The following is a 24393-nucleotide window of genomic DNA, read 5'->3' as shown; positions in this document are numbered from 1 at the left end:
TCAGGCTCAGTTAAACACTCAAACTAAGACGACTAGCATGAGCCACTCTTGGCATGTGGGCGTCTGTGTACTTAACAGAAAGCAGAGCTGCCCAGCTGTGTTTGTTTGGTGAGCAAGGTCCTCAAGACAGTCCATACAGTGATCAGGTGTCCAGGAGCGATTGTCTTCAGCTGTCATGAGCAACCTCTCATATGTGAGGAGTGAGATTCACATGGGGTCTACCTGGTTTAAAAGCCCATGCCCATAGGACCCAGCATCTCTTTTAACAATGCCATAGGCACATGCTTTAAGGTCCCTATAAGGAACACACCTTTAGAGTCATTACAAGGACAGTTACAAAAGTCCCTGTCTTTAGAGAAACTCAAAGCTGTGGCATCTCAATTGGCATTTACAGTTTATATATCACTTCCTGGCCTTTGGCTAAGATCAAATGTAATATAGTTTATATATAGTTTATCCTAATCCAGATGCAATTCACCAAATAGGGGTCATTTTTATCATTAGAGATGATGCTTAATTAGATACCTGACATCCCATTTTTACCTTGTTTACAGAGACCGAAGCCACAGAGGTAATCCAAGGTCAAATCCATCCTCAGTAAAGGGAAAGCTTTGTTAACGCATTACTACAATGCATCATTGCATCTAACATGCTGTCTTACACACAGATGGCACTTAATAAATCTTTTTCATTGAAGAAATGAAAGTGGCAGATGTTAGTATGGCTGCATGATTTATATATGGTTGAAGACTTTCAGATTAATTAGAAAGCTCTTTATAATGTGGGTAATTTTATAGAACCCATTGTTGGGACTTTTTATCTATCATTAAAGCTAAAATATTTCTATGACATCATCAGCTCAGAAAATAATCACTGACTGAATACATACATAAAGGTGACTATGACCACAAGCCCTCTGGAAAATTATTTTGAAGCACATGTGAAGGAAGACCTATCTAAATTCTTTTTAAAGAAATCATTGGTAAAAGTAAATAACTTTGAATTATAATTATTATTTGCAAAATGTCTGTTTAGAAGAAACATTCAGGATTTAAAAGTATTCCAATTAAGTCTACATGTTGTTAAACCAAGAGTAACGCTACCTCAAAAACACTACCACAGAAGCGTAGTAACAACTCCACTGCCAACTTACAAGAGCACCTCTGCCTTCAGCCTTGTCTACATGCTGTACAACTGAGCTTTTGGATCTCTGCTCATCAAACAGAGGAAAAGAACACCCTGCTTTTTAAGAACTTTGAAGATAATTTACATGCAAATATGCAAGTCCACTACTTGATGTATTCATGTACGTACATACACAGACACACACACACACACACCTTGTTCCACTAGTCTTAAAATTTGTGTTTATTTTAGTTCAAATTACATTGAGCATATTTGTGTCCACTTCAGAAACCATTTGAATAATCTGTTTTTTCTATGAGTTGTTCTCACATTCTTTGTTCACTTTTCTGATGGGTTGTGATGTTTTTCTTATTTTTTTTTATAGAATCTCTTTTCAGAGAAAGGAAGGCAGTTTTTGCTTCATGACTTGCAATCTTTTCTTGGTTAAGGTTGATTGAAGAAAATTTCCATTATGTTATGTAAATATGCTATCTATGCCTTTTGTCTAAGTAAGCTCTCACAGAATGAGAAGAGTTAAAATTTTCTATGACAAATGTGTGTGGCTCTATTGGTCTCCTACAATTTCCAACAGTTTTATTGTTTTCTTTTCTTCTTTTTTTAGAGACAGAGTCTCACTTTGTTGCCCGCTGTGGCATCACAGCTCACACCAACCTCCAGCTCTTGGGCTTAGACGATTCCCTAGCCTCAGCCTCCCAAGTAGCTGAGACTACAGGTGCCAGCCACAACACCAGGCTATTTTTTGTTGCAGTTTGGCCAGGGCCAGGTTTTGAACCCGCCACCCTCAGTATATGGGACCAGTGCCCTACTCACTGAGCCAAAGGTGCCGCCCTTTTATTGTTCTCTTTATGAAAACTGATGTCACGCTGGATTTTAATTGTGAACTGTACTCTTGAAATCTTTCTTAAGTTCACATAATAGTGTTTAATACCTCTTTTTTTCCCCCTGAATTATATCTTTACCCACTCTTTCAAATACCACAGAACTGCCTTTCACTTTGTGACCCTTAGCTGAGACGCAGTGACTACCTTAGAAGTTTACACATTGGTCAGGCTCTGGGGCTCATGCCTGTAGTCCCAGCACTCTGGGAGGCAGAGGCAGGTGGATTGCCTAAGCTCAGGAGTTCGAGACCAGCCCGAGCAAGAACAAGACCCCATCTCTAAAAACAGCCAGGTGTTGTGGTGGGCACCTAGAGTCCTAGCTACTTGGGAGGCTGAGGCAAGAGGATCACTTGAGCCCAAGAGATTGACATTGCTGTGAGCTATGATGCCATAGCACTCTACCCAGGATATATAGTAAGACTGTCTCAATCAATCAATAAATATTTTAAAAGTTTACACATAATGATACTTCTACTACTTAAAATTTATCTTTGACTTCAGCTACTATGTACAAAAATGAGATATTTATTCTACTTTTTCATTTTTTCCCATTTTCCTCTTTGTTTCCTAACTTTTGTTGCTTATTTTATTTCTATATTGCTTAATTTACTTGTCTACAGATACACGAGATGAAGCAGTCAAGAGACATTCTATCTCTGCCAAATTAAAAGTAGAACTATCTGAAAATATACTAAATATAATAAAGATAACAAATATTTGAGCAAAGAAGATATTCAAATGCTCAATTCCATAAACTATCTTAGAAGCACAGAGTAAAATTATTCCGTGATACTGGTATGAAACCATCAGAATGGTTACGATAAGAACCGGACGATACCAAGTGGTGGCAAGAATCTGTAGCAACCAGAACTGGCACTTTCATGCAGTAATAGTGGACGGTAACTGGGTTAAATCACTTTTGAAAAGCTGTTTGGCAGTACCTACTAAAACTGAACTTATATTTACCTTTTGACCCACTAACTCCACTCTGAGCATAAGTCTAATGCAGGCATCTGTCTGCTCACTAAAAGACATGTGAAAGAAAGTTCACAGCAGTCCCAGAGAGAGGGTCCCCAAATGCCCTTCGAAAGTAGACTGGATAAATGGGCTGGGGCACAGGTGTACCACGGAACACGACACAGTGATGAGAACGAGTGGAACTGCAGTTCCAAGGTTGAGCCTCACAAACACAAGGACAACTGCAAAAGGTGAGTTCAGTGGGGTAGATACTGAGTGACCCATTTATGATGAGCGACAACAGGCAAAACTAAAAACAGATTTATACCTTTAGAAGTCAGTAACTGATCACTCTTGAGAGGAAGGGTGAGTAGTTCCTGAAAAGAGGCATAAGTGGGGCCTGTAGGGTGCTGGTAATGTTCTGTCTCTTAAGGTGGATACAGGCAGATGTGTGAATGTAGCTTCTGAAAAATCACTGAACTGTACACATCTAACTTGCAATTTTTCTACATGTACACAACATTTCAATAAAAGGCTCATATAGTATATAGGCTACTACATAAATATCTACGTACGAGGAGAAGCAAACACATGTCAAAATCTTTTGCCTCAACAAAACTGTGCTTTTAGGGCTGTAATCCCAGCACTTTGGGAGACCAAAGCAGAAGGATTTCTTGAGACCAGAAGTACAAAACCAGCCTGGGCAACACAGGGAATCTCTGTCTTGATGAAAAACAAACAAACAAAAAATTAATTATCTAGGTGTGATGGCATATGTTTGTAGTCCCAGATACTTGGGAGGCTGAGGTAGAGGATCACCTGAGCCCCGGAGTTTGAGGCTGCAGTGAGCTACGACTGCACACTGCACTCCAGACTAGGAGACAAAGCAAAACTCTGTCTCTTAAAAATAAATAAACCAAAAAACCTGAGCCTTTAAAGCTCTAATGTATGTGGGGCAGCGCCTGTGGCTTAGTGGGTAAGGCGCTGGCCCCATATAATGAGGTGGTAGGTTCGAACCCAGCTCCAGCCAAACTGGAACAACAACAAAAAACTCTAATGTATGTGACATTTTTCAATGGCAAAGTAGGAGGTGATTTTCATTTAGCTGTGCTTAAATAAATAACCCTAGAAATGTAACTTTGATTTGAATAACATTCTCAATGAACCTTGGTAGCATTTAGAATAGAATATTCTAGGAATCGATCAGTGTCCTCAGAAAAATTTATACAGCGATGTTTAATGACCATTTAAGAACAGCTACTTTTTTATTAAGCATCACAAACTGAACTAATTTAGGATAAGCCTGTATTGTCTCAAAACAACTTACAGCTTCACAGTATGATAAATTACTTTAAGTTGGGCTTACATTTTTATATTTTAATGTATTAAGTTTATCAAAAAATTTTATCTTCAATGTGTTCTAAAATAAACTTCACTATCTTTTTTCATCCTCATCCCCAAAACTGCAGGAACAAAAATACTCCCTTAAGTACAGCAAGGATCTTAGGTCATGAAACAAACAACAAACAAACAAAAGACCACAAAATAAAAGGCAACTATTTGGCATACCAGTACCTCTACAGGCATTCTTCAGAGAGAATATAAAAAAGTTTTAAAGTTTTTCTGTCCTTATAATAAGGCTTATTTCAAGCATTTCCTCAGTTTCATTTAACAAGGATAACCTCTCTTTTTTCCCTTCATTCTCTTAACCTAGTAAAAGAGAAGCTGCACTAGAATTTTCCAAATACTTTCCTTCACATACAGTACTTTCAGTGGTCCTATCCATTATTGTCAAGGGATTACCTTTGACAAATAATGTTTCAAAGACACTGAAAAAAGATCCCTATAACCAACTGTGTAGGTGCCTACTGTGGTCTGTGTTGTGAGTTGTGGGGCCTGATGACATCACGACAACCTCCCTCCACCGCAGGGAAGCTGCACATCGCTGAACAAAGTGCCAGTGGAGACATTTTCAAGTGCAATGAACCATCCTATCCAAGTTTGCCATCTTGGGGGAAGAACCGACAGGCAGATTTCAGGACACAGGAAATCCAGTGACGTTTCAATATTTTCATAGATCAAACCATTTATGGGATGTCAAATGCCACATAATCTTACATGAAAAGCACCGCGCAAGAGAGACCAGTTTGCATTTAAAGCAAAGTATTTCTTTTCATGATACATTTAACACATCCATTCACAGGTTAAGAAAATAGGAGGAAATGTATCTTTTTTTTGCATTTTTTTTGCAGTTTTTTTGGCCAAGGCTGGGTTTCAACCCACCACCTCCGGTATATGGGGCCAACACCCTACTCCTTTGAGCCACAGGCACTGCCCCGGAATGTATATTTTATTTCTAACTGCAGTCTAACTTCAACATCTTAAAAAGTCATCCTTGATTTTCTTTCAATGGTGGCCTTTCTTCACAGCCATACCTAAGCCGACCAGAACTTAACACATAGACTGTAACTGTGCCAGCACACCATGTAGACTACAAGGAAGTTTCCTGTGAAAAACACGAAAGGACCAGGTATCATCAGAAGACGGCAACTGATCCTGAAGTGAACCCATTTAACACCCAAGTGAAGCCCCAGGCATGGCACTTCAGCCAGGCTTTGCGTCTAATGTCGCATGTGTCAGTGAAACACCATAACCACCTCTATCACAGTGATAGGAATCAGAGATTCAGAAAGGCACTCAAACAGTTTTTTTCATTTTGTAAAGATACAGTTTAAAGTCATAAAATGCATGGATAGAATTTTAAATATTACTCTAAGCATCTCAATTTCTTCCCACTAAAGAAGATTATGCACTAATCCTATTGCACACTAAATCTCCATCCATAATTGATACTACTAGATAGTTAATCATTTCAGAGGTTTAGTGGATAAAATCTTACACACGGAGCTCATAATGAATGCAAAGGCCAACAGGCAGCTGATGGAAAGTAAGGACTGTCTGACTCATTCAAAGCTTTACTTAGCACTTATTTACTCAAATCAATACTATAAGTGAGATAATTGTCTCATTAAGATCTAGAAATAGATGCCATTACTCAAAGAAAATTATCCATAAATCTCAGGAAAACCCAACCTGATTCCCTTGCGCAAGCAGCGTCTTCAGTCTGGCTATCTCAGCTCGCAGCTCACGGATGAGTTTGACGTTGGCGTCCTCGTTAATGGTGGGCTTGTTGATGATGTTTTTGGCTCTATTTGCATAGCGAAGAGTACTCAGGGTTTCTCCATAATTGACATCAGCAGGTGAAATGGCTGTGAAGAATGAATTCAAAAAACAATTTATCTAGCACTCCCTGTTCCATTTAACACAAAGTTGATTTGTAATTTAAAAGTTAGATTAACCCCAGGTCATTGGATAGACTAAATATTCATGGTCACAGTAATGAATATTAAAAATTATCTGAGATTTATAGGAAAGAGTGTTCCCGATACCAAATTAAGTGTCATTCTGCTCTTCTGAAGTCTAGAATCAAACATGTAAATGACTCTAAAATGAGATATGAGATCCCCCGCTATAGTTAGGGAGCTTTCTCTGTTGAGAATATAAAAAGCAAAGGTTTTCAAAACTATTTGTAATGTCAACATTAAGTAAGAATTAAAAAATTTTCTCAAGTTCTGGCAAAGTCTACCATCTACAAAAATGCAGAACATGATAACCTTTTAAAAGAGTCAGTAGATCAGTTAGTTCTTTGTTCTTAAAATTTTGGCTAGGTTGGGCGGCACCTGTGGCTCAGTCGGTAAGGTGCCAGCCCCATATACCGAGAGTGGCGGGTTCAAACCCGGCCCCGGCCAAACTGCAACAAAAAAATAGCCAGCGTTATGGCGGGCGCCTGTAGTCCCAGCTACTTGGGAGGCTGAGGCAAGAGAATCGCTTAAGCCCAGGAGTTGGAGGTTGCTGTGAGCTGTGTGAGGCCACGGCACTCTACCGAGGGCCATAAAGTGAAACTCTGTCTCTACAAAAAAACAAAAACAAAAAAAAAATTTTGGCTAGGTTTAGGTGACTATACATTTGAATACGGAGAAGGTCCCAGGGTAGATCCCTTGTGTCCGTGGCTGATAGGCAACACTGGGTGTGGGAAGGACACAGAGAGGAGGAAAGAGGGGATGGACGAAGAGGAACAGTTTTGAGTTTTTCTCATCTCCCCTTTCTGTGTTTTTTCTCTATTCTGTGTCTTCAAAGCTAATTGGCCCAAACGTGAAATATAGCATATTAGTGTTATAATTACTTGTTGTATTTTCCCTCTCAATCTTAGTTATAAATTCCACATTTACTGCTTTAAATGGAAGAACCAAAGTTGGGTTGTTTTTACTCTGTGTCCCCGTGATGAGTTACTTAGTAAAGTTAAGAGTTTCTATTTGAAGCAAGAACAAACTGAGAATCTTTCTGCATGTTATCAGTTTCCACACTATGGCGAGGCTAAGTAACTTAGTAATATGTGACTACAGACTCGAGCATGGTAGGTGGGACTTTACAAAATAGAAAAACCATTAGTGTTGTAAGATAAAAAGTGTGCTACTTCCTAATTAGACACTTTAAACTTAAATATTTTCAGTTAACACACAGGAAACATTGTATGCTCAGGAAAATAACCTAAAACTCTTACTGGCAATCATGATGGTTTTAGAGTTTCCTCCAAGGCTATCTTTTAACAACCAGGTCAAAACAGAATCCCTGTAAGGCACAAAAACTTGCTTCTTCTTTACAAGAGGATTTGCTGCATCCTGAGATAAATCAGCTGCAGGGAGAAACAGAAACGGAGGGGGAAAGGACAATTAGTAAAGTTCCTTTTTACTTCTAATTTTGCTTCAAAAAACCTTGAGGATGTTACCTCAGTTTGCAACACAAACATTAAACATAATTGCTTCATGTTAATACAGTGCCACCAGGAAAAAGAGGCAGGAGACAAGTAGAAACCTACCTAAGGCAGAAATGACGTTCCCCAGAGTCACGAGGGACTTGTTAATATTCCCTCCTTCCTTAAGCCTGACCCCGGTGGCTCCAGTGGCATCTGCGCGCTCACTTCCAGCAAGATCGACCAAGTGGATCTTACTCACAGTTTCACATGGCATTTCAGAATCAAATTTTGCCTGTGGTTGAAAATATAAAATTGAAGAGGTGTAAAGGACCCTGATGTTATTTATGGTACAAATTCTAATTAGTTTCCACTCCTCACTGAGATGTCTCAGAGCAGATTTTTTTTTTCTTTATCACTATATTATTGGCCTTCATACTAATTATAAAGCTTTCAAAATTAAATTCAATACAAGAGGAGTCTACCATATATGATTCTTAACCTTTCTGAAGAAGTAGTCAATTACTCAAATCACTCAGTCATTCTCACCAAAGCCCTACTGAATCAGACGGTGGCAGAACAAAAAACTAGGGACTGAGGGGCACTCGACAGAGAATAACGTGAAGTAAACAAATAATTACATTTATTCTCATCTGGAATCTCTAGCTTTCCCAATGCAAAGGCTCTCCAAAACGTCATAAATGCAAACAAGTACATAAAAGATCATTCAACCACTGTTCAATGTTGAAACATCTTGTTCCCCAAATTATAAAAATTATGAAATCTTAACTACTATAGTCCTTGTTTCTCAACTCTATCAAAATTTTATTTTCCCAAAAGACTTAACTTCATTTAAATTTTGAACCAAAATGCCCCCCAAATTACCATATTTTAATATAAATGTAAACCTCTCAGAAACTACAGATGGTCTATATCCTAATTAAGTATTAACCAAGCAGCAGAAAATCCAATAAACTGTAATAAATCAAAAGCAAGGGTCTAATAAAAGGTGAAGACATGGAGAATTTGAAGGCAGTTGTTCTGATTGACCTCAGAGGATGCTCCCATTTTCTGGATTTCTGATCCCCTCATTCATGTGCTCTCCTGTTACCCCCGGCGAGGACGTGCCCTGGCTGCCAACACATGCATTAGCCCTGAGAAGACCTGACATTTTCACATTCATCTGTTCTACTGACCTCGGTGTTAAGATGTTTACCCTCAACACTTCCCGCACATATTCAAGATGCTCCCCTCCTCTTGATCCTAATGAATCCTCACGTCCTCTAACATCAAGGTGATCATCACTGCTCAGCACCACGGAGCGATAATGCATGCCCGAAGTCACTCACCTCCGCTTCCAGCTGCTCACTGGCAATCCATTATCTCCCACAGAGTTTGCAACAATGAAAACTTTTGCTTAATTAAGTTTTGTTGTTTTTTTTTTCATGTCTAGAACAGTGTAGAAGGCCTGCTAAATATTTCTTAAGGGTACACATCAGGACACTTCACAGAGAAGCTCAGCGCGCTTCCTTGTTCAACTCTAATTAACGAGAAAGTGACAGGCAGTCACCTTTACCTGCTGCTGCTCCTGGTTCAACCAGTCCTCAGCTGGTGCTAATCAGAAAGCAAAGACTGCAGGGACAGAGCCGGCCGGCCCCACAGCGGCCCTACCTGAGTGAACTTGATGGTGAAGATGGCATGAGACCTGCTACTGACATCGTTCATCCCAGTGGCTGCCGTGGTGCGATTGATATTTCCTGCATCCATGAGTTCTTCCACGTCACCATAATTCTGTACCAAATGTTTGGATAAATCTGAACAACAACAACAACAAAAAAAAAAAAAACAGAGAAGATGAAAAAATCTCCCTAATATAATAAACAGAACACGAAATTGCTCGCTATGAAATACACAACTCTACAAATCAGCCAGCCTGTGTAACGAGCTCACTGGCCTCTCCACGTGGTGGTGCAACCTAGGAGCTAGTCCCAGCTCTGCTACTGACTAGCCACAGACTTACACAGTCAGGGACAAGCTGCTCAGGCTCACTGTATTTTGGCTGCCTCATCTGATGCTGTGTCCTTATCACATAGGTATTTGGGATAAATGTTAGCTCTTGTCACCAAACTCGTTAGTATCAATCACAGCACAAAGAAGAAAAATGTAAACGCACATTTTTTACCTTCATGCAAAACCCAAAAGCATTTTATGAATATTTTTCTTAAAAAAATTTTTTGGAACCATATGCTCCGAAAAATAAAAGCTTCAAAAGTTATGCTGGGTAGGGTCAGCGCCTGTGGCTCAAAGGGGTAGGGCGCCAGCCCCATATGCCAGAAGTGGCAGGTTCAAACCTAGCCACGGCAAAAAAAAAAAAAGTTATGCTGGGTAAAGGGTTCCTAATCCCTACCTTAGAGGCCCCCACCTCCCCTTTTGTCAGGTAACCAAATGGTACATTTGAGTCTTCTAGAAAAACTCATATTGAAGAACATTCTCTGACAGTTAAGGTGATTACTCATTCATTTTTAAGGCTGCAGAGCATTTGAATCTACATTTGTACCATAACCAACTTCACCAGTGTCCTAATGAGACTACAGAGGTTGTTTACATTTTACTTCCAATTACAAGTAATGCTGCTACAAATAATCTTGTACATAGGTCTTTTGAAATGCATGTGAATGTTTCTGAAGAATAAATTCTTAGAGGTGGAATGGCTAGGCCAGTGGTCATTCTAAATTTTGACAGCTATTCCAACATTGTCCTGCCCAGAGGGCAGTCTGCACTCAGCAGTAATAATGTTTGAGAGAACTTATCTCCCAGCACCCTCCTGACAATGCCCTATCAGACCATTTATGTCTGCCGAAGATGGGTGGCAAGTGTTATCTCAAAGTATTTTTATACTTTTTTTCCCTTGTTATGAGCATTCCTTCCTCCACCTAAAAATCATCTGTATTTCCATTTCTGTGAACAATCTACTCACATTCTTTGTACATTTTTCTACTGTTTGTTGGATCTATACTGAATGATTTATAGGTGTTCTTTATATATTATGAAAATAAGTCTGAACTGAAAATATCTTCCCTATTTCATAAGATTTTTTACTTTTCTTCCAATGTTTCTACCAAGCATAAAATTTTATATATTTATATTTTTTACCATTTCAAATTTAACATTCTTTATTTTGTGTTTTCTGAATTTCAAATCAAGTCTTAAAAAACCTTCCCTCCTCCAAGTTTCTGGAAAAAAAAAATTAGCCCAGGGTTTCTTTAATTATCTGTATTTTATGCCTAAACCTTTGATCCATTTGCCATTTATTCTGGTACACATGTTGAGCTACAGTACCAAGCTACTTTTTTTCCTCCGAGATGGTTTAATAATCCTTCCAACAATTCCTCCAGTGTTTGAATTAGACACTAAACCTGCATACGTGTCTAGGTCAGATTCTGGATGATCTGCCCCGCTTATCACTATGTCTCTTCATGTACCGGTTTTATATGTCTGAACACCTGACAAGACAATTAAAGGGAAAACCTGAAGGAATGAGTTATTCTAACCTATTTTTTAATATATTTCTAATTGACAAATAACAATTACACATATAAATGGGGTACACGGTGGCTTATTCATTATTTTTTTATTTTGTTACATGTACATACTGTGTGGTGGTAAAGTCTGGATTTTAGTGTGCCCATCCCCTTAAAGGTGTATTAACAGTAACAGCTATTCCATGAAACAACTACACAAGGGCACTCCTTGCTTCAGGTATAGAAGGCGAAAGTTCATATTGAAATTTAATAAAATACGGATGAGGTCCAATCGGTGCACCCGATATCTCTAGGTAAAAAACTCAGCCCAAACCAGAAATAACTTTAAACCATGACCAGTTCATAGTCTTTAAACCCATGACCAGTTCAGTCATTGCCTCCAAAGAGACACATGTGAAGGACACGAAAGCCCATCCCCAGCACTGAGTGACCATAGACAGTGAGGACAGCCACATGACAGAGACGGCCTAAAGCCCAGTCTATTCTTTTTCTTGCTGTATAAGGCATTGATTTGAAATGCCCGCTATAATAATTAGCAAGGTCCAGTCCTTTACCCATCATTACTTGTGGCGTTCCTCAAAAATGACTGTGCCACAACCAGCATATCACAACACACAAAGGAAATCCTATAATAGCTCTTTTTAACAGATAAGCATTCTTAGAGTATCTTTACTATCATATATTATCATTATGATCAGTAAAGATATACTGCTAAAAGGCAAAGCTGTTACAAGAGACAAGCTATAGGCATGTTTACCCTGTTAAGAACATTAGAAAACAAATCTCCAGAGATTTCTAAAGCCAGAGGACACGCCCTGGTGAGCTCCACAGGACGTGGAGGAGGGGACGCCCAGCACAGTGTGGAGGGGATGCCCAGCACAGTGTGAATTCACTAAAGTCCACTGTGGAGTCAAAGCTCATGACTTTTTGTTACTGTAATAAAATTCCAAAATGAAACAAATTTTTTAAATCTCCATGATGCTCCCTTTTTCCTTTGATAGTGTTATTTATTCTTTACTCACACTCACCCTCCACATAAGGCCCTTCCTTGGGATGCTCACGGACTCTTAGATTGAAGGTTTTAGAAGACTTCCGCCTAAGGAGATCTCTCACACGTTCATTGTAAATTTCTAAGTAGCTAAAAATTTTAAATAAAATTGAATTCAGATAAATTATTTCAGACATTAGCAACAGTAACAACACACAGCAGCAACACCTGTCTATGGATGGTGACCATATATCAGGGACAGAAAGTCCTCACTTGGCGTCACTGGCAGGTCCTTGGAAAGTGGGAATCTAAGCAAAATGAAGTATGGCAGGTCCTCAGATAATGTTCCTTTCAATGTCGTCACATTATAATGATGAGGAAAATAATTGGTCTCATTATACAACATTTCACTTAAAATAGCAGGTTCCAGGAACCTACTGATGGGATGACACAGAGAGACATCTTACTGTACAATGCGAAGTACTTGATGTGGTTTATTTCACTGAATCCCTCCAAGAGCCCAAGGGTAGGTACCACTACTATCTCATTTTTTGGTTTAAACACTTATCCAAGGCCACACAACCATCAAGCATCTGGGAGAAACCTAAATTGCCACTTCTGCCCTCCAAACTACTAAAGAAACTTGGCTCTCAACTTAGGTTTAATTTCAAGAAAGAAAAAGCACCTCGACCAATTCGGATTTATTTATAGATTAGATTTATAGTGACCCTACCAAAGTAAAGGATGCTACAAACGTTACTCAGCTAAAGAATGAGGAATGTTATCGGACACACACTTCGAAGTCAAAGTCTACTTCATTTGAGGTGAACATCCTGTGTTAGTTCTCCACCAAGCTGTGTTGTTTCTACCAGCCTCCCAGATCCTTGTCCAAACTGTCCCCATGGAAACCACTGAAAACTTTCATTGAAAATCTTTAACCTCAGTGGTAAGCTTTTTTCCCAGCTACTGTGATGAGTCCAGGAGGGGAAAGGGGCAGACTCTTTCTTCAGGAATCTAAAGGCCTTATCCATTCCTACTGTCTAAAAGCAAGCCAAGCACCCGTACCTCAGGCCCCCAGCCCTACCTGACTTCAGTTCGAAAAGATGCTTCATCCCATCTGGTGGTTTCATTTATCCGACTGAAGAGCCCTTCACAGATACGAGGTATTAAGCCACAGTCACCCTGCAATGGGAAAGAAGAATGTCACAGCTGTCATTTGAAATAAGAGCAACTGATGACGGAACGTGCCATTTCCTGCACACAACCTTGCCTACCACACAGGACTCCAGACACACCATTACCTGCCCTGGGCCTGCCTCCCACTCTCTGAATGAGAGGATGGAGCCTTCTTGACTTCTGCAAGCTGGGACTTTAGTAATATATGGTTATAATTATTAATCCATTAAATCAGGGAGAAGACTCATTCTCTAACTTTCAAAGATAGTCTACAACTGCAGGATAAAATGTTAGGTATCTGGTAAAATGACCAAAGAAGGTAAAACACACCAGGCAGAGAAGAAACACCAAGAAAATCTTAGTAAGTCCTCAAAGGAGTTAATAACATTTAGGTGGTAAGGCCACATTAAAACTCACACTGTAACCCCCACCCTGACCTTCCTACATAGAAAGATTTTTATATACCACAGTACTTACACAATGCAGGTACAATACTCATGTTCAATCAATATTAACAAGCTGATGAACCTCAGAGTGATACTAAAGATCAGACAAAACCATTCTAGTAAGAACAGGAAGCCAAACGGAGCTTCAATGCTTTATTCTTAAGTTCCCCCTACATCCACCCAAGCCCCCACTCACAAAATAAAAGAAATGTCATCACTGCTTTAAGAGATATTTCTCTTTGCTTCATTAAATCAATACCAATTCTTATCAAGGAAAAATCAGACTTTCACCACGTTTTTGGTCCCCACTTTAAGATAGACAGCTAGGATACCCAAGCAATACTCAACTGTAAGGTCCTAGAAAAACACTTGTAATTTATTAGTGCTTTATAAATATTTAATTTACATTAAGTAACTACCAGGGACTTGGTGCCTGTAGCTCAACCAGCTAAGGTGCCAGCCACATACACCAGAGCTGGCGGGTTCAAATCCAGCCCAGGCCTGCCAAAAAGCAATGACAACTACATCCAAAAAAATAGCCGTGCATTGTGGTGGGCACCTATAGTCCCAGCTACTTGGGAGGCTGAGGCAAGAGAATCACTAAAGCCCAGGAGCTGGACGTTGCTGTGAGCTGTGATGCCACAGCACTCTACCCAGGGCAACAGAGTAAGACTTTGCTGCAAAAAATAATAATAATAATTAAATAACTACCAGGGAATCAACATGCAAATTTCATTTTTACAGGTTTTGAGGTGTTTTTTTCCCCCTCAAAAACCACTGTAGGAAAGTGGGAAGAAAGAAATAATGATAAAGGGAAATATAAAACTCTTAGCAAATTATCTGCTTGCTCTTCTCTGCTTTTCAGCATTGAGGACTCACAGGAAAGCATTTGTTGGCTTCTCACATAAAGGAAAAGCCTGGGCTTAAAAAGCAAGTTACATGCACTGAAATAATCTCATCTGGGAAGACCTGTTCACTCCATGAAACCCAAAACTTTCAGCACAGAAGATACCTCTGTGCCTGATGCCAGAAGCCCTCAGTCCTCCACCAGTATCTCCACATCCAGACCAGGCCACAAGCTTGGCAGATGCTGGACAGAATGTTCACTATGATGTAAGAAAAATACAACACACTACATGATCTAAATCTGGAAAAAACGCAGAAGACACAAAGTTCCTCTAATGTCTAGTTTGTAATCTTCCATGTTTGGGGGCAAGTATCACATTAACATCTGCTAATTTACATAGTTTAACTACTAAACTGTACATACAATGTTTTTTATAATTTTTTTCACATAGACACATTTCTCAGAACATACTACATTTATAACTAAACCATATAACTTTTTTTTAATATTTGCAAGATTCACATAGTACTCTTTGAACAAAGAGTTGGATTTTTTTCTTACATTTTTCTTGGTGAAAAAATGTTTTGAAGAATTTTAAAAAGAACAGACTTCAGTAATTTTATTCAAACTGTTGTGCTGGCAGAAAAGAAGAATAAATTACTTATGGGCCTAGCATACTTTCTTGATAAGATTATAAGGCCTTCAAAAACAGAAAATGAACTGGGACTTGCATCCATTATTCATGCTTATAAACTTAAAACTACTTCTAATTTAAAATCTCTCAAAGGAAATTTAGTCTCACTTATTACTGAGTTTTATCTCATTACTAAAGAATGATCAGCAACACAAAAAGCACGTTAGTACAGCCCAAGTAGATAAAAGAGATAAATCTACGGGTGCAGAGAAAGATAACGAGGCGCTGCCTTCCCCACAGTATGAACAACGTACAGCATCACCCATCATCGTGTAGGATTTCCCAGATCCAGTCTGTCCATACGCAAAGACACAAGCGTTGTAACCTTCAAAGGCGGATTTCACAACATCTGTGCCAAGGGTTTTGAAAACCTGAAAGCCAAAAAAACACACAAAGGATACAATTACCATGGATTTTAATAAAAGACCCTTCAATGTTGACAATATTCTTGAATGTGACTTTCTGCTCTTTTTTTTTAATCTCACTTTATTTTTTTTATTAAGTCATTTGTACATAGATCATTAATACATTTATGCCATTATGGGATTCGATGTGTTGATTATTTGTACAAATTGGAGTGCTTACATCCTACTAATCAACATAGCTTTCACCTCATTTACCCAATTACAGCATTAAGACATTTGTGTTCTACACCTGATAGATCCAACTTGTACTTGCAATGTGCTCCATAGGTGTGGTCCCCCTACTAACCCTCTCTCTATCAATCCACCCCCCTCCCCTCCCCTCTCCTTCATCCTAGGCTGCAGTTGTGTTTCATTTTTCATATGCAAGTGTGAGTGATTATAAATTGGTTTCACAGTAGTACTGAGTACAATGGATATTTTTTTTCCATTCCTGAGATACTTTACTAAGAAGAATATTTTCCAGCTCCATCCATGCAAACATAAAAGAGGTAAAGTCTCCATTTTTTTAATGCTGCATAGTATTCCACAGTATACATATACCACAATTTGTTAATCCATTCATGGGTCGATGTGCCAAAAATCATTTGACAATAAAGATATTTGCACCAGATTGTTCATTGCAGCTCAATTCATATTTGCCAAGTCATGGAAAAAGCCCAACTGACTTTCTGCTCTTAAGGATTACACCATAAATAAATCACCACAGAACCATTAAAAACAGAGTATGTATGTATCCCAGTTTTTGATCAAAAATAAATTTTAGTAAGCAAAGAGCATCCTCTTTTTGTTTAAGTTTACATAAAAAGAATCCTGAAATATAAAAATGTAAACAAGGTGAAGTGACAATCAACGTCTAGAAGCAACGATGATTTCGAAGCATGATGATTTACTATTCAGCATTGTATAAACTTCTAAAGCTCATTCTATCAGAGCTTCCAGAAACTAAGTATGCAAAACCTGAAGGTCCCAGCAGCCAGAAAGGATTGCCCAACACAAGCCAAATCACTGCCATCCTTTTAAGGGTCCAGCTATTCGTCAAAGTAAACCTCTGCAGGTGTTGCCGGAGCTGAGTGGTAGGTAGGTGTGGATGAGGCTAGGAGGGCTGGGCTCCCCCGTGTCATTGTCCAGACAGGAGAAGACAGGGTTGGGGGCAAGCTGTGTAGGGTTGGGGGCCACACCTACAAAGGCCTGAGTCCATGTCCAATGTACTACACAATGTCAATTTGAGGAGTGATGCCACAAATATTTCACCCGTACAACTGTAAATGAGGCAAAATGAGAGGCAAGGTTGTCCTAGTTCTACCCAGCAGGGAAGGGATGAGCCAAAGCTCTCCTGTCATCTCCGCCCTCAGCCCAGCACACTAAAGGCACATAAAACATCTCCCTGCTTTACAAAGTGGGCACATCAGCAGCTGAAGAGATGTCACACAGAGGCGACAGCTCAGTCAGGTCTCAGTCAGAGCCACAGAAGGGTGAAGGGTTCTTTGGTGGAGTCACCACAGTCCAGGGAGGGGTCCCCACCAACAGCACAGAAGCATTCAGTCTGTGAATGATGCTACTCTACCCAAACTCACGAGACCCAGATGGATCAACCAGAAAGTCATCTCCAACTACTGCAAACCACGGAGACCAGCAGGCCTCACACTTCGCTGTACGTTAAAATCACTCAGGAAGCAACGAAAAGTCCAATGGCCAAGCTGGCAAGCCAGCCCAAATAAAATGAATCCGAGAGGGTATGAACCCAGCAATTAGTACTATTCCAAACTCCCCATGTAATTTCAGAGTATAGCAAAACTTGAGAAGTGGCCTAGAGCACATATGGGATGCCAGGGATTCTGCAGGGACAGCCACATTCCTGGTAGGGTGCACACACAGGCCCACACCAGAGGGAATGTGTGGGGACAGCTCACCCCCCTGCAGGGATCTGGGCCCTTGGCAGGAACACCCACACTCTTGATAGACCTGGTGAACCATCTCCATCTCAGCTCCACATAAACCACCCCTGCTGATAAAGCAGTCGTCATCCAAGGACAGATACAAATACAACCAACTGGACTTCAGTTTCCCTTAGGTGCCATCATCACACCATCTTGCATGGCCTTTGTTTCCTTAGTTTCATTAGTAAAAGATTTACAAACTATCATTTCAATTGAGTCACTTCCAGAAAGGCCAGGCTCTTTCGATCTGAGTTCATTTTTAACCATGTCATCTTTAGGAGCAGACAGTTTCTGATCCTATTTTCAACTATCGTGGGAGCTCCCACTCACTGGGCTCACACTCTCTCCCCCTCTCCTGCATCTGTGCTCCAATCCTCATGGGGACAGTGCAGGGCCAGCAGTGTTGCTAGACGCATTTTTCAGATAAGGACGCTGAAGGGGCAGAGGTCGGGTAACTAGACACCCACCACTGAGTGGCAGGGCTGGGACTGCATCCAGCCTTCCTCATCACTGTGCCCTTGTTCCAAACCTGCGACATCAACGGCTCGGCCCCAGTCCCACCTGGAAAGGTCCCTCCCAAACTTCTGACAAGAAGAAGAAGGAATCCCAGACACTCAGGACTCAGCCCACCAGGCCGAGGCTTAATGTCAGCACTGTATACGGAAAGTGAGTAAAAACTCTTGAGTATTTCTCCAATTCTCTCAGATTAAATAAAACACAAAAAGCAAATATCATTTTTATGAGTTCACTGGACAGGGGAAAAAAACATTTCTATAAATTTCTCAAAGGATAAAAGAAGGATCTTTTCTCATACTTTGATCTCTGGCTAAAACAAAGACATGGAAAATACTATATATATAAACAAAACCCAAAGGTTTTCAGAATGAAATTCTTCTCAAGGGCTAAAATCTGCACCTCCCATCTTACTATTACTTTATTGTCCAGAAAGTTAGCTTAGGAACTTTTCTGACAGACTCAAGGGGTCAGGGGCACTGAGGCTGGGGGGCATGACTCAAACAGGACTAGACAATGCAGGCCTGGGGGGCACACAGACACACACCTGACTCAGTCTCAGCTTCCAGACCCACCCAGGTCAGGCCTGGGACCCACAGAAGCCACAGACACTGCCCACACCTCCAGGGGTCTTGGCAAGGAAATCGGGCCATGAAAGCTCACACACCAAGGTGGGAAGGAAGCCCTGCTTCTCAGGCTGACAGGCAGCAGAACCCGCTGAGCTCCCTCACCTGGCCCAATGACCTGAAATCCACCTTGCTGCTTGTCAGAGCACAGGACTCTAAAGCTGATTGTCAGAGTAGTTCAGGGCATTCACCTGAGAAGAAACTGCCCACAAGAGGGCACTGTTAAAACAAAGACTCTCCCATCCAGCTTGCCAAGTGGGAGATGTTAGGTTTCCAGTTTCTCCAGGGTTGAATTAGGGAATGGGTTGTGTGAAATCAAAGGCTCCCTTGGGGGCTTCCAAGAGCCATTAAGAAAATTAGACCTTATTTAATGGTCTTTAATTTACATGACTGTGGATTTAAATTGCTCATTGATTTTTTTTTTCTAATTCTAAAATTAATTTGGAAGGAAGAAACATTGATGGTCATCTTACCTGATATTTATTTAAGGGAAACTTGAATTGAACTACAGTAATAGGCACAATCTATTTTCTCAATATGCCTTTACATTAACATGATTTTTAAAAATTAAAAAAAAAAAAAAAACCAAAGAGGGCCAGCATCAGGCCACCCTGGCAAGTTCCCCTTTACAACACCTGTCAGCTCCCTCCCTGGGCCTGAAACGGCAGCATGAAAACCTTTGTCCATACTCAGAATTGAAGCTTTTATTTTATTTTATTTTATTTTATTTTTTGGAGACAGTCTCACTTTATCGCCCTTGGTAGAGTGCCGTGGCGTCACAGCTCACAGCAACCTCCAATTCCTGGGCTTAGGCAATTCTCTTGCCTCAGCCTCCAAGTAACTGGGACTACAGGTGCCGCCACAACACCCGGCTATTTTTTTGTTTTGCCGTTTGGCCAGGCTGGGTTCAAACCTGCCACCCTCAGTATATGGGACCGGCGTCCTACCCACTGAGCCACAGGCGCCGTCCTGAAACCTTTTTTGTAACAGCAGGTATTAAAACTAGAGAAGAAGGAAGGAAGATCTCTAATTGAGAGATTTTCAAGGTTCTGCGAGACAGTAGTGTTACTAATGTATCTCCCAGCTCTTCTCGTTTTGTAATTTAATGGAACACTCAGGTTATTCATGTGGAGCTAAAGCCCCAAAAGCATCTGAGCAGAGATGTTGCACATACACCTGATGCATTGAAGTTATTCTTGTTGGCTGAAAGTTTCTCATTTTATTTTTACACTCTGGACATCTATTTTTAAACAAAGATCTAATTTTGTCACTGCTTCCCTGATCTTGATTCCTGTGGAACCCAGGAAACGTCCCCTGCTCCCATAAGTTAACAGCCACATGTAACCATGTTCATTTGATCAGCAAACATTTACTGAGCATCTCCAGCGTGCCAGCCCTGCTGTCAGACAACACCCTCTTCTCCAACCCTTAGCTTTCTCTTAGCACAGCCCATGTCTGTAGAAGACTTAGAATTCCCATTAAATAAGGAGAAAGTCAAGAAGCTCATTAGATAAATGAGAAGGGAAGACCCTCAAGGCTCTCCATTCGTCCTCTGTAGAAGACACTCCGGAGGGTTGTGCCTGTGGCTCAGTGAGGTGGGTGCCAGCACCATATACCGAGGGTGGCAGGTTCAAACCCAGCCCCGGCCGAACCACAATAAAAAAATAGCTGGGCATTGTGGTGGGCACCTGTAGTCCCAGCTACTCAGGAGGCTGAGGCAAGAGGATCACCTGAGCCCAGGAACTACAGGTTGCTGTGAGCAGTGACGCCAGAGCACTCTACCAAGGGTGACAAAATGAAGCTCTGTCTCTACAAAAAAAAAAGAAGAAGAAGAAGAAGACACTCTGGAGATCGCTATAGTGAACTGGTTTTAACCTTAACAAATTCCTTCATACCTGCCACTTCCTTCTCATTCCCATATTTATACCAAAATATGGATTCCAATATCTATAACAATTTCTATTCCTCACCAGACTAGTAGTTACCAGTGTTGACTAATCCAAGGTCATCTTCACTCACTCACTTGTTCATTTATTCACTCAGCAGGGCTGCCCTACCCACCTGCCTCTAGGACGTACCACACCTTTCTCACACATCCTTAAGACCCAGTGGCATCTGCACTGCCCTGTGCAACAGCCCCAGGGCTCTACTCTGCTACTATTAAAAGTCAATTAGATCTATGAACTTGAACAAGTTCCTTAAGCTTACTAAGTCTCTTTGACAAAGAAAATATAACTCAGGCTCAAGCAGAACAAAAGCAATTCATGTCACCAAAACATGCAGACCCCTATAATGGTCTGAAATTAAAATGAAATAATAAAGTTTTAAAAAAGAAAGATGGAGCTAAAGTTTACCTCGTTTGGTTCTCGTGAGGACTGAAGGAGAGGGACCCCAGGCAGAGTCTCTGGCTCCAACAAAACCCTGGCAGTCCCAGCCCCACTCTCCTCTCCTGGCCACCTCCACACCCGCACGCCTCCTCTCTCTGAATGGCTCCTGTTCCTATCACTGCTGTCCCTTTCCATTTCTCCCTACATTTTTTTGTTGTTGTTGTCATTTTTTTGTTTTGTCTTTTTTAGAGACAGAGATCTTTTTACGTTGCCCAGGCTGGTCTCAAACTTCAGGGCTCCGGAGACCCTCCTTGCAGCTGGACTCCAGGCCACCGTGTCTGGCTCCTGTTTTTCTCTCATGTTGGACTCAAAATCTTCTAGATTCGGCCACTCTAGTCCCTAACTCCAACATTTACATTTCCTCAGAAAGCCAATCTGCTCCACAAACCAGTTCTCGACCACCTACATTTCTCCAATGTAAGGTTCATGTGAATCACTGGGGATCTTGCTAAACACTGAAAGTCTGAGCAGGCTGTGGACTAGGCCCTGAGAGCCCACATTCCTCATGGCATCTCAGACAATGCCAGTGATTCTGGTGCATGGACACTGCCAGCTGCAGGGAATTAATACTGTTTCCATGCTCTGCTTTTCATGATGCCGCCGCATGTATCACAACCCAGGACAGACATGGAGACCTGAAGCAATGTAGCTAAAGAAGCCGTCGACAAGCCAGGAAGAAGCCCAGCAAAGAAGCCTGAGCTTTTCCACCCATCCTAATGCTCCCTCATGACCCCACTGTGCTCAAACATCCAGCTTCTCCTCACCCAGGGGAAGACGCCTGTCAGTGTCGTGATGGTCTCCTGGGGGAACCTTCATGTCTGTTCTTATCTGCCTACTTCCCATCTACATTTCAGCCCTTAGGCAGGTTTCTTGGACAAATGTCAGTATCATTCTACATTCTAGAAAGATTCTTGATGAAACATTCTTCCTTTCTAGAATCCTTTTGAGAACCTACAATGAACTGCACAAGCAAGGGAAATAACTCGAGTTTGAAGCCCACCTCCCAAAACTCCACACTTCAGTGGGACTCAAGGTTAAGCAGCTTATTTTACCAGGGTTAGCAGCATGTAAATGTTCCCCCCAAAATTCATTGTTTATAGAGTTCCTTCAAAACAGGAGCCATGTCCAAGTTTCAACACAAATTAAAAGTTACAATCATCATGCTCAGAGATGAAAAAGAAAAATCAACCTTTACAGAACTGAATTCTTCTCAGGCTTAAATAAATGATCCTATATAATAATCAAAAGACAAAGTTACCAAAAGTGATTTTATATGAATAATATTCAGGAAAAATTAGCAAGATCGTTTAAGGTATTTTAGAACAGGCATGTTTTTCTCAATATGAAAATAAATCAAAATATTTTGAAAATATCATGTCATACCGTTTCTTGGGAAACATAATCTGGGCTTTTTGTATCAGCAGAATAAAAAGAGAAGTCATAGGTGAACGTCTTGGTTCGTTCTCTTCCTGAGTCCCCAGTCCCTCCTTCTGGTATCTAGAAAGAGATGATTATTATAATAGTAACAAAATACAGTAAACAGAATAATAACAATATAAATTAGAGCACTGCCACTTGACAAGTGACCCGAATAGGGAAATAAGAAATCTTTCCTCCTAAAAAATATTAAATTAAATGATCACTACTTTCCATATTTATACCCTAGATAAAAAGCACTTAATTCTTTCTAGCTTCCATAAAAAACTAAATAAATAAAACCTAAATACTACCTAAACTCCTTCCAGCAATTCAAGTTCTCTGCAACCCAGGAGTACTATTCTGGCCTTTCTTCATCACTATTTAACTGCTAAGAGCTCAATGCTCTAGCTAGACTGTTTTGCCAGTTTTAATTATTTTTATTTACTATTTTCTCCTCCTTAAGTCCTCCAGAGCTGGGCTCTGCACAACTCCAGGGTGTGCAATTCACCTTGATCACAATGCGACCGGCCGCTCCCTGAGATCTGTTGTACTCTTTGAAAACTCCAGGTCAGACGCCTCCTTTCATGAAGTTTCCTTGGAGCACTCTGTGCAAACGTAGTTTCTACCACCTCTGACAATCTAGACTCCTAGGACACATCATATCATGAATTTACTGCGGATGTTTGCATAGATCTTGTCTGCCTTGCTATATGCTTAAAGTTAACAAAAAAAAACTATGTTTAAAAATCTTCACATTTGGACTCGGCACCTGTGGCTCAAGTGGCTAAGGCACCAGGCACATACACCTGAGCTGGCAGGTTCAAATCCAGCCCAGGCCCACCAAACAACAATGACAGCTGCAACCAAAAAGTAGCCGGGTGTTGTGGTGGGCGCCTGTGGTCCCAGCTACTTGGGAGGCAGAGGCAGGAGACTCGCTTGAGCCCAGGAGTTGGAGGTTGCTGTGAGCTGTGATGTCATGCTACCCGACCCAGGGTGACAGCTTGAAGCTCTTTCTCAAAAAAAAAACAAAAAACAAAAACTTCACATTTAGCCCAGCACCTGTAGCTCAGTGAGTAGGGTGCTAGCCACATACACCAAAGCTGGCAGGTTCGAGCTCCGCCCAGGCCTGCTAAAACAACAATGACAACTTCAATCAAAAAAAAAAAAAAAAAGCCCAGCATTTTGGCAGGCACCTGTAGTCCCAGCTACTTAGGAGGCTGAGGCAAGAGATCACATTAAGCCCAAGAGCTGGAGATTGCTGTGAGCTGTGATGTCACAGCACTCTACCAAGGGCAACAAAGTGAGACTCTGCCTCAAAAAAATAAAAAGTCTTCACATTCCCACAAAGCCCCAAACAGGTCCTTGGAAACATGCGAATAGCTTTCAACAAGCACCACATTTTCCAATATGATTCACATAAAGAAAATATTGTTACGATCCTTACTAAAACATCAAAAATCTGGGCATCTGTTCTGGTTACTCAACATCAGGTGAAAAAACGTTTGTAACCAAAGGGCAACAGCATAACTGAGGAAAATAAATGCCACAATGTACAAAAAAGGGAGACTCACTCAAGGCCAGAGGTCTTTTTACAAAAGTACT

The 24393-nt window shown here is 40.8% G+C and overlaps 1 protein-coding gene across 7 annotated transcripts in view; it reads right to left on the bottom strand.

Moving 5' to 3' along the window:
* The window catches only part of KIF16B (kinesin family member 16B), a 348569-nt gene that overhangs the window by 265109 nt on the left and 59067 nt on the right, over positions 1–24393 (bottom strand). For all 7 annotated transcript variants that reach the window (XR_008376486.1, XM_053573824.1, XM_053573826.1 and 4 more), the window contains exons 3-10: positions 22756–22869; positions 15739–15855; positions 13406–13503; positions 12362–12471; positions 9463–9605; positions 7918–8086; positions 7603–7734; positions 6075–6250 (exon numbers count right to left, since the gene is read on the bottom strand). Coding sequence is in view for 6 of the 7 variants with exons in the window: in XM_053573824.1 (XP_053429799.1) it covers positions 6075–6250; positions 7603–7734; positions 7918–8086; positions 9463–9605; positions 12362–12471; positions 13406–13503; positions 15739–15855; positions 22756–22869 (1059 nt within the window). In the remaining variant the exon portion in view is untranslated. The remainder of the gene's footprint in view (positions 1–6074; positions 6251–7602; positions 7735–7917; positions 8087–9462; positions 9606–12361; positions 12472–13405; positions 13504–15738; positions 15856–22755; positions 22870–24393) is intronic.

This window comes from Nycticebus coucang, chromosome 21, assembly GCF_027406575.1.
Source record: "Nycticebus coucang isolate mNycCou1 chromosome 21, mNycCou1.pri, whole genome shotgun sequence".
In the NCBI taxonomy this organism is placed as follows: domain Eukaryota; kingdom Metazoa; phylum Chordata; class Mammalia; order Primates; family Lorisidae; genus Nycticebus; species Nycticebus coucang.
Note: the sequence above shows the minus strand (reverse complement) of the source record. Positions and strands in the feature narration are given on the sequence as shown.